The sequence below is a fragment of the Barbus barbus genome (genome assembly GCF_936440315.1).
Source record: "Barbus barbus genome assembly, chromosome: 19".
Taxonomy (NCBI): domain Eukaryota; kingdom Metazoa; phylum Chordata; class Actinopteri; order Cypriniformes; family Cyprinidae; genus Barbus; species Barbus barbus.
Window position 1 is genome coordinate 14,297,947 of NC_136747.1, and position 18,995 is coordinate 14,316,941.

The window sequence follows — 18,995 nt, forward strand, 5'->3', positions numbered from 1 at the left end:
CTGTGCTCTTTTCATTTAAAATTAGAGGCAACCACTGTATTTTAATCACAATCCAAAAAATGAGCTGCATTTGACTAGTCACATATTTTTATCTATTTTCAACCGTCCCGGGGTGTGTTGTACATCCCTAATATTTGTTGTAGTTTCCATTCACCACTATGACTTACACATCAGAGAACCTTTGAAATGAGAAAAGGGTCATTGGTGTATAAATTATTTGCAAAGATTATATATGTTGTGTCCTTCAGTTGCATCTTAATGCAAGCTTCAACACTGATAATAATTTAAACAGTAATCCAATTAAAAAATGAAGTTGAATGATTCAGAGGCGAATCAAACTGATCTGGTTCTTGACACTTGAGCAAGCTATTATTTTCTAAATGTGCACCCCTAATGTCCATTAAACTTTTACAGAGTCCTAAGTTGGCACAAAAACAATCACAACAACAGCACTGCTTTTTTATGTACAGTACAAAAACTCTTAAATATTGTAGTGAAAATTTTAGCATTGGTCTAATCTATTTATTTATTTTTAATCAAGTTTTTTTTTAGAAAAAAAGAGTTTTAGAAATTCCGCTGTGGACTTTTGCTGACAATTTATGGACAAAAAAGCATAATTTTGTTCTTTCCTCACATTAGATGTTGTTTCTTTTAATTCCTGTTTATCTTTGTTTAGAAATTGTATGTTTTCGTGAATGTAAATAGATAAATAAAAATCTTTTTATATTAAATTAAATATTTCATGTGGACACCAACATCATTTGTGGGCTCCCCAGACAAGTCCACCCCATTTGGAAATTCCGTTAGTTATATGACCCCTCTCAATGTACCAGTGGGATTCTCCACAATCTCAGCGAGACAGCAAAGTTTGTCTGGCTCCCTCAGCAGATGGCCAACCGCCTGTTCGGCTGTTTTGTGAAGCTTTTTTGTTGTTGTTGTTGTTTTGTTCTTCGGCAAACACCTTTTTCCAAATAATATTCCCCCTGAAATAGTGTGGATAGGAGGGACTGTCCACAGTAACCCAGAGCTTGCAGGATGTGAAACCTGGCATCTCCTCACTCAGCTCTCCGGCCTGTTATAATCCCTGTGGTGCGGTGGAGAGGGACTGTCACCATGGGCACACTGAACTGAGCAAGCTCCGATTAGAAAGCCCCTAGAGAGAAGCCGCTCTGTGTTGCTCCGCGACCAGTTCCTACTAGATAATTTTTCTAATTAACCCAGACAGAAAAGATGCCGCACAGATGTATACACAGAAAATAGAAAACTTTTTTTTTTCTGGACACTATCCTCTCTCTAAACCCATCCAAGCATCTCTAGAAGTAACTATCTTAGAAAACTTTAATTGTACTTATCGACATTATATTATTGCAATAGTTGTACCTATTATCTATACATAAAATGTCTAATGTTGTTTATTTCCAGAGTGAAAGTCACATAGTCGATTATAGATCTAGCTCACCCTTTCTTTAATTTCCCTTTAAATATAAATGCAAAGTGTATGTCAATATCAAGTGAACTTGTTTTGATCTTTAAAATAATGTTTCCTTGTACTTGCACTATAAGAGGGGTCACAGTGCTTTGTGTGATGCATCGTAACCATGAGGAAAGTTACATATAGAGGAAACCAGAGAAAAACAGACATAAATTGAGTTATTTCTGTGCCAAAAGCAGCATCAACCAGAATAGCATTAATTCAAACAACTTTCCCAAATGCTCTGGCCAGCTTCCATTGTCACAAACACACCATTTATTGAAGGCATCGTTTGTAAAGGCAGTGTTTCTATGTCAGGCCGCTCAAAGAAACATATTGAAAGCTCCGTAGAGCCACAGTGTTCGTGCTTATTGTTGTCTCTTCACATAAGGATCGGATAAATGTAGTTTTACATTGAAGAAAAACATAAATAGTGGGGAAGACAATGAAAATCCTGCACACAATATTGAAAGAAGACATTTCTGAGAATTTTAATAAACAAGCAAAAAATGGTGCTCTGGGACAAAACATTCTCGACTGAACACTGATGATAATGTAAATAGAAAGCATTTTGTTCTTGCTCTGAGCACTTTTTTCCTCAATAGATTTCCTTGATTTTTCTTTTGAAGGAGTATCACCATTTGCATTCCCTTTTATTTATTTGCGCCTACGTTTGTGTCCATCCATCAAAAAATAAAAAAAAAATCATCTTTTGAATTATCTACCCCTTCGTCCATCTATCTGTCAAAAAATAATCAAGAACAGATTTATGAACAATTAATGATACTCTAAAATGTTTAATTGCATTTTACCGAATAGTGCTTGATAAGGACATGAATACCTTAATTTGTGCAGTTATTTGAGGAGAGAGATGTGCTGATACTTTTGTAAAGTGGTTGACTTACATTTTTTGCCTAGCAGACAATAAAACGGGCTGAGATATCCACTAGAGATGCATTGAAGGACGCAAGCCATAACTAGTTACCCGAATATCAAACTGGAGGTGCTTCACCCAGATCACCTTATCATCTGCACAGCACTGCCCTGGCTAACACTCGATGTTTTCTTTAGAATATGACCTTAAAAGTAACTTTCTCTGGTTATGAAGGTGTGGTTTAATATTATGATGTTTGTGTCTTTCAGATGTATCTGAATTTCAGTGCTCTGCTTTATTTGCAGAAATTGAACTCTCCTGCAGTTCTGAAAGCTCCCAAAGAGAGAAAGCCAAGCAAGAAGGAGGGAGGATCACCAGGGAAGTCGTCGAACCTTCCAGCTATGCTCTACAGGTTAGCTTGCAGCCGATACATTGGTGTAAGGATTAGCACTTATTTTAATTGAGCTTTTAGGGAATCTATTCTTAAGATTCGATATTGATATATCAATCAAAAAATATAATTTCTAAGGTTTTAACGACTCATCCAGCGAATCGTTAAGTTCAGTATATCTTTAACAATTTTGTTTATCTTATTCGTGGCCAACGATAAAACAAACCAAATAGTACTTTATCAAAATTCATGAGCATAGGTAACGCGATCTTTGGCAAATAGTTTAAGACTTGAAAATCACATAGAACCAGACACAAGATTTCTTAATAAATCAAAGTTTATTTGCTACTCTACAACACTACTAAGCTAAAATAACACAAAACAGAATACGTACACACACAAACACACATACACGCTGCAGGCAATTAATTGTTTTGATTTGAAGAGAGTTTAAGGTTCTAATGCTCGTTTCCAAGAATGCTCTAACTTCAACCTGAGGGAGTCATAAGCAAGGAACTTTACTATCTTTACTCTTAAAGATGAATGCAACCAGTTTCCAGCAGAATTATGGAGAATTATTTGATTACTTGCTCTGAGTTGTTTCGTTCCTTTCCTGGTTGAGGGAACCCCGGGTGCAGATTGGCTGCTGAAGTCATCGTTGCTTGATGTCACTGGGGATGCCCTCTTGCAATTGGTTGATTTCTCTGTGACGTGATGACGCGCTTAGGAAGTCTGTTTAGAGTTCTTTCGGCCTCAGGTGTTAAAGTTTCTTTGGTCAGAGCTTTGAAGGCATGTGTGGATTCTCGCCAGATGGTGTATGGCTGCGATCGCTTAACAGCACGATCAGATGAGGAGCCAAAGTTTCAAACAGCGAGCGAGCAAGCAGCAAGCAACAGCACACCGAAGTTGGGTGTCTGTCTTTATTGGGCGTAATTTCAGATTACGGCTCAGTTTTCCGTGCGTAAATCCTTTTGAGTTGTTTCATAAAATGAAGAACGTATCCTAGCAGATTCCTATAAGTGTTTTAATCATACATTACGATGAGAAAAGTCAACTTTCATCCACACCAAATTATTGCTGACGTAACTAGCTTTCATTCAAAATCAAACACCAAGTATTTTGCATACCCAAAGTACATATCAATTTGATCTATTACGCGGTTAAGGCATGGATTAAATGATCCTAAATTCTAAATAATCACACCAAGCGTATGAAACTAAACTGTAGTGATTGGGAAAAATTAGACATCAAGAGATTACAACAATAACATAGATTCCAATAACACAGCAAGCTTAATTTATTTTCATAAAATACAACCTGAATGTATATTGTAAATATATTGTATATATTACTTTTGAGTATATTGCTTTAATAGCAGCAGCGATTATTATTTGTCCTTTTGGGAACACCTATAAAGGTCCGATCTTCTTTGTTCTGCCAATAAGAAGAAAAGGCGTGTTTCTCTGCCGGGGAGAAACGGGAGGTCATGGGAATGTCGCTCCGGATGGAGAGCTGGTGATTTTCTTTGCTCAGACGTCTGTTGTAAAAGCATCATCTTTGTTGATACCATCAATGAATTACTGCGTTAAACGATCAGGAGATATCAGGGAGGATCTGTGCTGGAGCCTTTCCAGATGCCACATGCTTTTTTACTGTTGATTATGCAACTTTTATTTATGGTAAACCGGTCAGGAACAACATTGAAGGTTCTGTTCTAAATCCATTGCAGATGTTCCCTCAAATCTATCCTGGGTTTTAGAGGTCTCCTGAGATCAGGAGATTTAGGGCAGGAAATCGGCCAGCCAGTCAAATGCAGATGCTGGGAGTGGAAGTCTTAACTCCTGCTAACGAATGTGCTGTATTGAAATTATTTTGTGTGTGTGTCCTGGTCTACTAGGCACTACATCGGCATCGGTCACAACACCTGGCCACTGTTATTCTAATATCTTTTTTTAAATATTGACCTAGAGTTCATCAATTATTATGTGCTAAAAGATAGAAAAATGTGTGAAAAGATGTCTTAAGAGGCAATGTTTTAATATGGTTGCGTGCTGTAAATAAGAAACAGTTTCATGTTCTGTGCAGCTGTGGGATCTGTAAGAAAAACCAAGACCAGCATCTTTTACTGCTATGTGACACCTGTAAGCTGCATTACCACCTGGGCTGCCTGGACCCACCTCTCACACGCATGCCGAAGAAGACCAAAAACAGCTACTGGTAAGAACTGGAGTGGGAGAAGGAATTAAAATGTGATAGAAGTAACTTCTAGAAGTGCTGACATCTCTGGAGCAGGGTTTCTAATAATCAGTACTGGCTAGTGATTATAAAAAAATGTAACGTTTAAAATAAGTAACACTCATAATTAAATACTCACTAAAAAAAGATATGTAAAAAATAATTATTATTTACTTGCATGCATAATGGGAGCACGCTTTGCGTGCTTTCTAGGCTATAATCCATTCAGAATTTGTATGAAAGTTTCATTTTTTGGAAACATACATGCTGCAAAGTTTCGGGAATGACATCCGCAAGTTTATGCTGGGTTCTTTCTCAAAATATCAGCGTCCTCAGCAAGATCCAGTTCATGGACTAAAAGCGTGTGTAAATTTATTGAGATCGGGACATATCAACCAGTAATTTTGTTTCCAGTAACAGGTGGTAAAAAATTCAGAAATGAATGCTATGTAATTTATGACAGAATAGTCTCGCAACTGATCGTTTATTCTTTCCTCACGGGTCTCACCTTTAGTAACAATTATTCAAAACAGACACGTTTTAAGTGACATGGGAAAAAGGCATGGAAAACTTAAATGAACATCAGAAAAGCATGCACATTTCTGCTCAAAAATGAAAGGCCACTCAAAACAGGTAGCATCGCCATTCAAATCAACAAGTGTCAAAGCTTCACAGTTTAGTAAACGCCAGACAGCCTCTTCTTGTTATTCTTGATTGTGCTGTACTGACTGCTTTGATGCGTGGTAGGGCATTGTTTTGATGCATACATCTGAAAAAAGATTTATTTTGCCTTTTTTGACTCAAGTCAAAAGTCGCCCATGCTTGCTTGTCATGTGAAACATAAGAAATCAAATTATTAAAAAAAAAAAAATTATTGAAATACTAACTTATCCCAAATTTTGGGAACCAGTTAGGAGAGGTGAACGAAAATGTCTCTCTGTGATGTTACCACAAGGCATCACTTACTTACAGATCCCAGGCTTCTGGTGGGATGTGGATTCATAAGAGTGAGGAGGAAGTAGGAGGGCGCTAAACCTGTCAAACATCATGTCTTGAACTTGATGCAAGCCGCAACTGGTAGCCAGTGCAGGGAGATAAAGAGATATGAAGTGGGCCCTTTTGGGCTCATGGAAGACCAGTCGTGCCACTGCATTCTAAAACATTTTTCAAGGTTTGTTTGCACATGATGGAAGTCCAGCTAGAAGAGCTTTGCAATAGTCCAATCTAGAAATGACAAGGGCCTGGACAAGAAGTTGTGCAGCATGTTCTCAATGCAAACCTGCATGATCAAGCTGTCATTACAATCCTTGAAGGTCAGCTGGTCACCAAAGAATAATTTTTGACAAACCTAGCAGGATAATGAAATCATGCTATAGAGTCAGAGTGGCAGGGAAAACAGGAAGCTCAGTCTTTGCCAGGTTGAGCTGCAGGTGATGTTCCTTCATCCATGCCGAGATGTTTGCCAGGTAGCCTGAGATCCATGTAGCTACTATTGGATTGTCTGATTGAAATGAACGATAGAGCTGTGTGTCATCAATGGTAGAATTTGGTAGGAGAAACCATGTGCTTGTATAATGGGTCCCAGTGATGTAGTGTATATGGTGAAGAACTGATCCCAGGAAACCGTGAAAGACCTACCTGTGAGATAGGATTCAAACTAGTGGAGTGCAGATCCTGTGACAGTGACCAATAGCAAAGCAGTCTCAGTTGAACGGCCGCTGCTGAAACCTGATTGGTTAAAGTTTAGTTGGTCATTCTGTGAAGGAAATAATGTAACTGTATCTATAAAGGTGTGAATCAAATGTTCCATTCCATTAGAATAACAAATGAACAGCATTCCTCAGGAACGCCGTGTAGATTGCAGGATCTCCAGCGGGAAGGTCCTAACAGTATTGTTTCTAGCCCTTTTGTCTTCAGGTATACAATTATATCCCACAGTCAGAACTTTGGGAGAAGCTAGGATTCATACAAGGGATTAAGATTGTTTGAAGGAAGACATGCTAACATCGCTATTGAAGAACTGCTACACTTGCTAAATGAAGTTAAAGTGAATCATAAAGTGTCAGTTGCTGTATTTACATCCAGAGATGAGAAATGGGTGGGTGAGGGAAGAGAGGATGACACTACAGAGGAAAGATGGAAGGGTGAAAGATAGCGTAGGTTGTGGCTAAAAGTAAATGGTAGAGGAATTGGTGGCACACAGGTAGTAATATGTAGGTTAAATGTAATAAAGAAATGAGCAAATTAAGTCAAGCTGGTTGCCTGATTTGTTAGTGCTTGTGGTGGTGAACCATTTGAGATCGAATGAAGCTAGAAGTGGAAGTCTGCAGTGTCAGGTTTCTCCAGATGGAAGTCACCAAAGATGACAAGTGGACTGCCATCCACAGAGAATGAGGACAGCAGCCCATACAGCTACTCTCTAAAAAGGATTCTATATGACCAGGAAGGCGATAAATCATTACAATATGGAGTTTAACATGAGGTGTTACCATAATAGCGTGAAACTCAAAATATTTTTTAATGCATAGGGAAGAGTGGGTTGAGTATTTCCAATTATTAGAAATGAGAAGACCAGTACCCTTCCAACCTGATGGGGGGTGTGAGAGAAAGGGAAGTTGTTAGAGAGAACAGCAGGGGTTGATGAGTCTTCTGGACGAATCCAGGTCTCAGTCAAGCCCAAGATTCTAAGAGTAGACCGAGAAGCAATGGCCAGAATGAAGTTTGTTGACAGCTGACTGACAATTCCAGAGACCCAGAGAAAATGACAGAGGTGCAGCAGAAGAGGTGCAGATAGGACACAGTTTAGCAAGATTGCGTTGCCATATGTGTGTGGTGTTAGAGTATTGTTGAGAGAGAACAAGAATGTATTGGAAACATACTACCGCCTGCCTTACTCTACCTGAGAGGTAAGGAAATATACACAAACTTGAGATTATATTTTTTATATATCTGAAATAAATTATTGTATTCTTGAAAACAATCCTTTATTGTACTATTGAAAAAAATATTATTTCGCTGGTGTGTGGTGGGCGTTCTGGCGCAATATGGCTGCTGTCGCATCATCCAGGTGCATGCTGCACATTAGTGGTAGTTGAGATTGAGAATTCCCCCTTCCATGTAAAGCACTTTGAGTACTCAGAAAAGCACAACATGAATGTAACGAATTAATAATTAAAACAACATTTTATTGTACTATTGAATAAAATATTAGTTAATCAAAGAAAGAAAAATGAATAGCCATAATATGGACTTTTGTAAATGCTGCAATACTGTGATGCTCACTGCTGATTTCACCATTAACTCTTCACCTGAACAGTTTGTGTTGCTGTATATAGTATCATTGTAATCATTGACCATCAAAACATAGGGGGTAGACATCACCTTTTCTGTGTTATGTTTGGTTCAGGAGATATGACGCAAAACACATAATTTGGTTGTGGCGGAAAGTAAAATGGTCGCCCTTGGCAACCATGAGGTGTTTTTGCCATGGCTCCATTTCTGAAAATGATTAGGGATGCAAACTATACAAGTGTACCAAATTTTATGCTTTTATGAAAAAGTGAACATATCACCTCATATTTTGATGACTATTACTCAATTAGCATGTTTAAGCCCGGCTCACACTGTGCGATTTTGGCCACGATTTGTTCGTCTGAGACAAATTTTGAAAATCCTAACATCCTAAAAGATTCCTATAATCCTAGGCTAAAATCGGTTGTCTAGATCGCTGGTTTGACATGTTCACCGACAGCCGATTAATGGCCGTTGCGATCAATTTTTTCCTCCGATTAAATTCTGGCAGTGTCAGAAGATTTCAGACACTTTCCTCAAGTTTCCTGCAGTGTGACATCTCCTACGACGACCGTCAAACCAAGAACCAATAGGAGCACTGAACTTGATGACGCAATTAGCGCGACAACTTCAAACCATTCATTATTTGTAAAAAACAATATATGTACAACGTAAAGTTTACTTAAAGTTTATTTATTAAGGGGCAGGATGTTTAAACTCGAATAACAAAATTACCTCAAGTTCGCTCTGTAGAACCGGAAGTCCATAAAGTCCTCTTTTGCCCAGCCATGACTTGCTCCACACACGTCGTCTTTTTTTTTTTTTTTTTTTTTTTTTGTTTTTTTTTTACATCAAGGCATGTAATTAATAAAACTAACGCTACACGTTGCTGTTGTTTGCTAGCTACCATTATAGCGAGAGAACGCGAGTCACGTATTGATGACGTAAAACTCCGGACAAATCTTCTTGAGTACGTCCGTTTTTATCGCGTCTTGACTGTCGTACAGTCTGACATTAAGACAACTGAGATCCTACAGTCTGACATGGGGATCATGTTCGTACAGTGTGACAAGCAGCAATCGCAAAAGATTATTAAAAATCGCACAGTGTGAGCCCGGCTTAAGTTAACAGCTCTATTTTTTTCCAATGTCTAAAGAAAAATAAAGGTGCTATTTCAAATTCTAAGTGCAGTATTCCAGTTTCAGTGCTTCATAAAGTCCCTCTATGTTCACTTTCATAAGGTTATACTAACTGTCACTTTGAAAATTTATGTGGAGCTCCACAGTTGCGTGCGTGAACGTTTCTGTGTTTTGTTTTCGCTGCTGATTCGAGTAATTCATTTAATCCATGAATAAGAAAGCGTGATGTTGTTCCGCACTGCTGGATGGAAATTAGAAAGCATTTGAAAGATAAAATTGTGTGGGGGGCCAAGTCGTACCTAATTACTGGCAACTGCCTGCCCCTGAGACCGTAATACTGTATAATCAAAAAGCTTTTGCTCGTACTGAAGAATTCGGCTATTCCTTCAATTTCATATATTGTTTGTGCAGGATATTTTAACAACCCTTTTGTTGGAATGAATGCGATGCATCTGCTTCTGATGGAAAAAACATTGACAAGCCTTGAAAGCCACTCTCTCATCTCAAAGATTTCTCCATATTGAGGAATCAATAAGGTCAAATGAAAGCAAAAGAATCCCTGACTCCTTTGTCTTTGTCATCCTTTTCCAGGCAGTGCTCTGAGTGCGACCAGGCCAGCAGTGATGAGGCTGACATCGCCATGGAGATGCTACCGGATGGAACCAAAAGGTCCAGGAGGCAGATCAAGGGACCAATCAAATTCATCCCTCAAGAAATGAGCCCAGAGCCCAAGAAGCTTCAAGTGAGAGGGACTGTAAGTATGAGCATATCAAGAGCTCACTGATGACGAACGTGTGTTAAAAAGCCAGTACTTGAAATTGGGCTTGTAATACCCACCAGCTGCGTTTCACAGATTTCCACTAAAGATAAAGGTGGCTTTCTAGCCATGGATGCATGACATCAGTTATGTCTTCGTTCAGCTTCTTAAGTTAATGAAAACATGGCTGAGAGAGACCCACAAATCTCTTGAGAAATGGGAATTACTTGGCTCAAGGGACTTTGTCCACTAGTCCGTTCTAGCTCTCTCTGATTGGTGGTTTAACTCTAGCTGTCGTCTTAGGTCAAACATTCATTTGCTGCCTCGAAATTGATTCTTTGCTCCTCACGTAAAATAGATAATTGACCTGTTCTTTAGTCTCTTGAGCTTTCGCAGAGGTTATCAGTGAAGGTCACAACAGCTAGCCTTGTTGATTACTTTGAAATGGACAACCTAAACACTTTATCATCATTAATTGTTTTATAAAACCACCTTGAAACTGATACAGCCATAATTAAGCCATCAGTAAAAACCCCACTGGAGCTGCTCCCTAGCATTTCAGTTTTATCAGAACATTAGCATTTAGAATTGTTTCCGAAACTTAACGAGCTGCCTTGCTGCCTACTCCGTACAAAAGCAGTTGCTATAGAAGATAGCTCAACCTCACAAGTAACTGATTTGGAACACTCTGTAACACAAATAGCGCTGCATCTTGCTTTCCTTAAAATTGATTCAAATACATTTGACATTAGCATGTTGCTAAACTAACAGAACAATGTCAAAGACTGTGTATAAATACCAAGATGGTCTCACTCAATGGGAGAAAGTGTAACACACAGTTTGGCAGAATAAGTCCCTCCATAAAGAAAAGAGCCAATTGGTAAAATCTTTGCTTCAGTGCAGCTGCTATTGGAAGCTCCTGCTTTCCATAGAAATATTCTGTTTTTAGATGCACACTGGACTACACATGTGCTTCGGCTGTACCAATGTGAAATATACACTTTTTAAATGATATTTGAGGATTTAAAAACTATATTTATGGCACAGTTTGTCAGATTTTGCTGCTGATTTACAAAAAATGTAAGTTTGGCAAGCAGTGTTTGAGATTTCAGTATCCATTTATTTCATTCATTTTAGATAGAAGTTGGTCTTGCATGCCTTGCAATAAACCAGTAAGCATGAAAAACACAGATGCTAATGCTTTTTATTATTGAATGAAATTTGTAATATTTATGAACAACATTTATTCAACATTTCATGGTGTTACAGAGTCAAATTTGGTGTTAAATTTAGAACAGCTTTAAGATATGGTTACATTTACCATCGCTTGGCGAATGTTCACTGGCAAAATTCAGTCATTTCAATAGGAATCCATGCAAGATTTCCCCACCCAGATTTTGTAACGGTTTCAAGTTGGTCTCACGTATTCGTAGCATTGACCAACAGAAAATTGCTGTTTGAGCTGTGTGTCACACCTAGCTACACGATAATAGAAAATAGACTTTTTTGCCAAATGTGTGTGTACTATTGTTAGCTCACCTTGATGCCTTAAAATGCTGCCTTTATTGGCAGCTTACTGTAACAGAGTATTCGGTTGTCTGTTGAATGATCAGACGTGTGCACCAATACCTCTATCTGTAGAGGCAGAGTGCCACATTGAAGTGTGAGGGTAGGTGTGTGTGTGTGTTTTCAGACTTGAGATAGGGCTTGTCTTTCAGGCTCTCCATGGCTTCCACTTATCACTGTCCAGCATTCTTTGATCCTGCGATAGCGCTCCAGCAGCCGGCTCCCTTAAGGAAGACAAAAGATATCCATCGGTGAAACGACATTCTCTCCAGCCCTCCTTCATTTTGTCTTTTTCAACCTTTTGTTTTAAAGCTTAGTCAATAAACTTTTCCCTGACAGTTCTTTAAAATTGAATTAGAAAGTAAAGCACAATTTTAGAAGGCTCCTGCAGCCACTCGCCTTGGCTGACGGCTGTCAGAATAGCTCACACGCAGGTAAAAGGAATAACTTGTGTACAATATTTTTTGTTTGCTGTATTTACGTGTGAGTGTGGGCTTGCGTATACCAGGCAGGGTTAATGGTTTTCCCTTTAGTCTCGGAGACGCGTGCCCAGAAGTGAGGCGAAGGCTTCAGTGGAGAGCAGCTGGATTAAAAGGCTTTTATTTTTCTCTCTCTTCTGTAGCTCCGGCTAAACTCTACCAGAGAAAGATGCTTCATTGCAGAATTTATCTTCACTTGCAATCCAGAGTGTGGCAGCAGCTGAAGGAGCCCTGCTTTGCATTTTTAATGCCCTTAACCAGCCGGTGTGGCGGTGGCAAGCCCTTGTAAAGCCGTGTTCTGATTTATCACGGCCAGCTAATCAACCCCCCGCCATCCCTCCATTCAGGAGTCAGTGGTGTTCGGCTTCACTAATGTGCCTCACTGTTCCGCGACCACTGAATACTGGCTCTCCTGCACACCTGAAATGGCTCTCATGACTGGCACACACTGAGATTTTGTCCAGACTTTAGTGGACTTTATGCATCATTCGCGTGAATAAAGGCATTGGAAATCTTGCTATAGTTAGTGGAGTTTGCAAAAGCAAGGGTCATACTTTGATCATACTTTGGTTTTTCAAGTATTAAACTTTGGCACTATTGGCAATACAGACATGAATGATATTTCAGGTTTTGCAGCTTGTAAAGGAGAGGTGTTCTATTTCTTGTCTAAGCAATCAGACTTTTTGTTTGTGGCCTTGGTAGACAATAAAATAGGTGGTAAAATCCCATATACTTACTGTAATGGAGGGCATGTGTGATGTCTTGAGACCAGAAGGTCATAGTTGGGCTCTTCAGATTTGGCCCATTAAGTAACCGCCTAGCAACCACCCAGCAAAACCCTGACAACCACCCACAAGAAGAAGCATTGAGTTTAATGGGACATGCACAACTGCTAAAAAAAACAGCAACTGCAATGCATTACAAAATATATATTTTTATATTAAAATAGTTTTGTTTTTAGATTTAAATTTAACCATTTGTGTATTTATTTATTTTTGTGCCCTTTACTTTTATTATATATTTTTCACGTTTTTTTATTTTTATTTGTTATATATTTATTTTTTCACTCTTGCCTTTACCCCAAATAATTCCATAGTTTTGCTAACTTTGTCGCAAACAGTTTTTCTGATAAAACACCTTTTAATGCTAAATAATAAAAAAAGATGAAAAATATTGAATATTACTTTTGAAAAATATTTCATATTGAAATTTGTAATTTATTCATAATTTTTTTCACTTCTTTATTTTATGATTATTATTATTATTATTTCGTCTTTTGCCTCTGGTGCCCTTTAGGCCAAATACTCCTAAAGTTGTTGTTTGTTTTTTACTTTGTAGCAAACTATTTTTCTAATCGAACACCTTTTTGATTATTTTACATATTTGTCCTGGATTTTAAGCCATTTGTCTTTGAATTACCGCAGTAGGCTACTCTTTGTTACAGTCCCTTTGTATGCACCAATAGTTTTTCCAATCTTGTGGAAATTGATTCAATGTTTTTAAAGATGCAGCATTGCACGTCTTTAATTAAAAAGTAGGGGTTTTTCGCCGAGTCGTCTTGACTGTCCTCCTCCAAGTGTAGATTGTTGTTTACGTCAGCCCTTCACCACGTCTACAGTACTTTACCTTTACATAGAGGATCTCGGTACAGAGGACCACTGATCTAGCCTTTAATAGATTACCTTAATCGAATCTGCCGTAATGAAGGAATAATGAAATAAATGAGTGCCTTTGTTTGGTGCCACCATCGAGGGAGAAGTGGCAGAGGCATTTAAGTGCCAATTGGCAGTGTGGAAGCAGTTAGCATTTATAATGATAAGTGTTCCATCTGCTGTGTGGGGGCAAGCCAAAGGCGACAGATGGAATTGTTTTCACAATCTGTTTAAATATGTTGTAGTTTTTTTCTTCCCTTTTTAAAAAGCCCCAGCTTGGCACACTCATATGCCTGTTTGCATTAAGGTGGAGACGTTTGATTTGACTCGTGCAATGCTGCTTTTGTTTTTCTTGTGTTTATCAGCTAGTGATGGAGATGAAGTGTTGATCCGCCGATGGTAGACGAGGAAAAACGGTGCAAAAATGGTCTCTAAGCGAACAGGAGAGTGCTCTGTGGAGAACGCGTCTAGATACTCAATCTTGGTTCATGGCACACACAAAAATCCAATTTAACAGCCAGGGTTTACCCAATTGCGGAATGGTCTTATATCTGGATAGGGAGGGGCACCGGTTGAGGCTGTGGTCTGGGCTCTAAACAAAAGGATTGAATCCCTCTATGGCACACAAGGGGAGCCGAACTGAATGAGAGATTTGGATTAGAGAGGAGCACCACTGTTTGACATCTGTAGCAGCTACAGTGAGCCGCAAGTCACCAGCTGCTCTGCGTGAGCTGTTTACTCGTGGAGAGCGTTAAACTTTGTTCTGTTCAGCTTACTGCCACATGACTTGAACAACATCACAGTACAATCCAACTGAGCAGCTTTTCAAATCTCATTTTACTATATCAGAGTTAGACTTTAAAAAAATTCCGTAGTTTTGATGGACAGAGTCATAAAAATTGTCAATCTATTATTACCCGTCATTTTAATTTTCATATTTTAGTTATAGTAACACATTTAATTGCTTCTATTTTTGTTCTCATTTTAATTTTTAATAATGAACCTACAGGACGAGCGCATAGGTTTATGAATTTATTTATTTATGATGAGAACAGATGAACAGACTGTGCGTAATTTTTCATGTTCAACACCACAGTGACAGCGGAGGCCACTATATGCTAGGGTAAAAAAAATATATTTCTCGATTTGAATAGATTCTCATTTTCATGAACCAATATCGATAATTAAATCCCAGTCGATGCTGTCAGTTGATGAATGAACAGTACACACAGTGCACCTTCCATCCAATAAATCGCTTTGTTACTTTTGATATGAAACAAAGTCTCAAATTTTGTCAATTGTATTAGGAAATTCAAGCAATAAATACCATTTTGGCGCTCTTTAATGTGGTCTAATAGATCGCTGTAGCTTAAACTGGGTACTTGTTTCAAACGCATAACGAGACTTCTACTCGTAGCACTTTTATTTTGTTCTGGAGCTGATGATCCCACGCTCTGCTGCCTCACTGGAATGCACTCGCCGCCAGCTGGACAGGGGTGGTAATTACAGTTGTAAATTACAATAGATCATCACTCTCAGTGTAATGTGTCAAAATGACGGACGGCCTGCAAATTTTTCTGTCACTGCTAAAAAAAAACAATCTGTCAATGATGGAAAAATTTCAGTTAAGGCGACCTTTTATAGATAGATAGATAGATAGATAGATAGATACAACCCGAATTCTGGAAATGTTGGGACATTTTTTAAATTTGAAAAAAGTGAAAACTAAAAGAATTTCAAATCATATGAGCCAATATTTTAACAGAACAAATGTTTAAACTGAGAAATTTTACAATTTTATGCACAAAATGAGCTAATTTCAAATTTGATGCCTGCTACAGTTCTCAAAATAGTTGGGACGGGGGCATGTTTACCATGGGGTAGCATCTCCTCTTCTTTTCAAAACAGTTTGAAGACGTCTGGGCATTGAGGTTATGAGTTTCTGGAATTTTGGTGATGGAATTTGGTCCCATTCTTGCCTGATATAGGTTTCCAGCTGCTGAAGAGTTCATGGCCGTCTTTGTCGTGTGTTTCATTTAATGATGCGGCAAGCATTCTCTATAGGTGAAAGATCTGGACTGCAGGCAGAGCAATTCAGCACCTGGACTCTTCTACTACAAAGCCATGCTATTGTAATAGCTGCAGTATAAGTGGTTTAGCATTGTCCTGCTGAAATACACAAGGCCTTCCCTGGAATAGACATCATCTGGAGGGGAGCATATCTTGCTCTAAAACCTTTATCTTATAGTGCCTTCCAAAACATGCAAGCTGCCCATACCGTATGCACTTACCATACCATACCCCCATACCATCAGAGATGCTGGCTTTTGGAACTGTACACACTAAAAATTCTGGGTTAAAAAATACCCCAACTTTAACCAAACCGCTGGGTAACTATGGGGCAGAACACATGCTGGGTTGTTTTGCTTGGGTTGAGCCATTTGACCCAGAATGCTGGGTTGTTTATTTGACCCAACCAGTGGGTCAGGTTAACTGTGTTGCTGGGTTAAACATTACCTAAACATTGGGTTATTTGTTGTCTCATTCACTTGCTACCTTTATTTTTACCAATATTACCAATAATAAAAAATAACAATCACAAAGTAATGTAAAATTATTATTTTTCTGTAATATAATTACACATCACATGCAACTGTAAATATCAATGAGTTTTCACATTTCTTTTTAAAACAATTTTTGAATGGGTGCTACTGTTACACATTACATCCAACCCCTACAGACACAAATAAAACAGGTTTTTGTAGATCAGTTTCTTTAAAACAAAACTTTGTAAATTAGGTACTGTAGATTAGAGGGCTGCATTGGGTTTGGGCTGCCACGAGACCCAACGCAAATCTCGCGGGAGCGGGCGGTTTTACCTTTGCTGCGGGCGGGAGTAGGCGGTCAGAAAATTTTGCGGGAGACCCGCAGGGAACGGTGAGATTTGGTATGTAATAGAAATGTTGTCAACACATTACGTTGAGAAGAAAATTAAAGCGGCTGTTTACTTGACAAAAGCAAGGCAAGTCAGAAATCTGGAAACAATTCTCAATTGTCACTAGGGCTGGGCGATAAAACGATAACGATATGTATCGCGATAGACACGTGAACGATATCAATAAAAAATGTGTTCGATAAAACGTTCGATATTTTTTATTCTTCGTCGGAAGAAAACAAAGGTTGCGAAGCAAGTTTGGTTGCATTAACAAAGGCACTCGCTCTCTGGTAACCTAGCAACGTAGGGAGTGACACGCTAACAGCCAATCATGTAACAGTATCATGTTTCGTTGCGCCATATCGTTGTCTCGTGTCTAAGTGCGCACGCGCGGCTGAGAGTGCACGTCTGCAGCCAGACCTGGCTGGTCTGCTGGATTCTTCTTCATAAGCAGAAAATGAGTGCCGCAATTGTAAATAAAAGAGAGAGTCAGCTCGCCAGTATGGCAGTTTTTTGGATATTATAAGTCTGACCGTAGTCAGACCAAATGTCGTCTGCAAATTATGCAAGACCGTCGTCCCCGCCAAGACTGGTAATACCACGAACTTGATGTTCCACCTTAAAAGCAATATCAATAATTATCGATATCGACCGATATGAAACACTGATATCGTGATACAGTTTTCAGCCATATCGCCCAGCCCTAATTGTCACTGAAAAAAATGGGAAAGAGTTAAACTTCTTAAGTTGCAATAAATGTGCACAAGGACATAAACCTGGCACCTCTGCCCTGAGGCGACATACCTATTTTCTAAGTTCTATGTGTTTATTTACTTAAGTTAAAGTTATTTCATATTTTGCTTTGGCTTATTTAGCCTACTTAAACTGTTTGTTAACCGTTAAGGTCATTGCACACTGAGTCCGAAATTTTTGCGTGCGATTTTCCGATTTTTCGTATTCCTCATCCTTTCCTATCAAAATGCATGCTACAGATGGGAAAACGCAGAAACTCAAACCTGATCGGATTTTTTTTTTTTTTACTGGCGAAAGTTTCGGAGGCAGTGTGTAATTGTGATTGACATAACGTGAGGTCGTATTTATTTTTTAACGTGCAAAAATTTCGGACTGGGTATGTATGGGTATTTAAACTGTTTGTTTAGTAAATCGTTTGGTGCTTGTGTATCAATATGCTACTTTTAAAAACTGAGGTGCTGCTATTTGTGCTTTTGTTTTAACGGTTAATGTTTTATAAAGCTAATAAAAAATACTCAATGTTTTTGACAGGTGTGGTGCTTTGGTTTAGCATTACTTCACCTTATTTAAACGCAATCATGTTTAAAGCCTGCTATTCTGGATGTGAAGTTGAACGAATATGAGTATTTGTGTAGCCAACATTTTTTACAAGCTCTGAGAGAAAGTCTGCGGGAGCGAGCAGGAGTGTACACAAACATTGCGGGCACGGGCGGGAGTGGAATACGCAGGTTGCGGGAGCGGGCGGTCCTGGTCAGAAATTCAGCGGGTGCGGGTTTAAGAAAACAGTCCCGTGCAGGGCTCTACTGTAGATTCCTATTCTTTGTCAACACTGCAGCATCATACCACTATGAAATTGATTATTAAAATCTAAAATTAAAACTAAGCCAAACAAAGAGACCCTCAACAGACAATATATGTGACAAAAAATTAAAACATTACAAGTGGCCAGACAAAACTGTTACCCTCAAATACTTCACACATGAAGACTCATGTCCATCAATATGATATACTGTATGCTGGAGAAATACCCTGGAAGGAAGATGTTAGTGTAGCTAACATCAAGCACAAAAAAGGACTTGAAAAAGATAAACAGCCTCAAGCAACAAGTCCATTTCAATGGCATGGCCCGAAACAATGGCGAAGGTGTGGGATGTCATTGTCTCGTCACCAAGGCACAAAACGTGCAGGAATGCATCACCATGTTGGTCACCACCTGTTAATTACACAGCACTTAGTCTTGCAACATAACTTACATTTTTACAAGTTGTAACATTTAAGTTGACTTAACGTTTAAGTGTATTTAATTGAAATCAGCCAAACCATCAGGCTTTTCCTGTGAACTGGGTCTGGTAAAGGTTGCTCAAACTAAATATTATTGTGTTAATGATTTAGGTTTCTTTCTTTCACTTCTTGGTTGTCTACCTAAATTTTATCCAACCAACATGGCATAAA

At 38.7% G+C, this 18,995-nt stretch overlaps 2 protein-coding genes across 5 annotated transcripts in view; one reads left to right on the forward strand and one right to left on the reverse strand.

Moving 5' to 3' along the window:
- The window catches only part of phf14 (PHD finger protein 14), a 96,400-nt gene that overhangs the window by 32,542 nt on the left and 44,863 nt on the right, over positions 1–18,995 (forward strand). For both annotated transcript variants that reach the window (XM_079441514.1, XM_079441515.1), the window contains exons 12-14: positions 2,651–2,757; positions 4,822–4,953; positions 9,993–10,155. In XM_079441514.1, the coding sequence (XP_079297640.1) occupies positions 2,651–2,757; positions 4,822–4,953; positions 9,993–10,155 (402 nt within the window). The remainder of the gene's footprint in view (positions 1–2,650; positions 2,758–4,821; positions 4,954–9,992; positions 10,156–18,995) is intronic.
- LOC306885159 (uncharacterized protein) overlaps positions 11,340–18,995 on the reverse strand; it is a 61,757-nt gene continuing 54,101 nt past the window's right edge. The window contains exon 5 of one of the 3 annotated variants that reach the window (XM_079441516.1): positions 11,340–11,948. The gene's annotated coding sequence lies outside the window, so the exon portion shown is untranslated. Of the gene's footprint in view, positions 11,949–16,465; positions 18,757–18,995 lie in introns of those variants that run through there. The other 2 variants (XR_013785512.1, XR_013785513.1) reach the window with 2 other exon arrangements.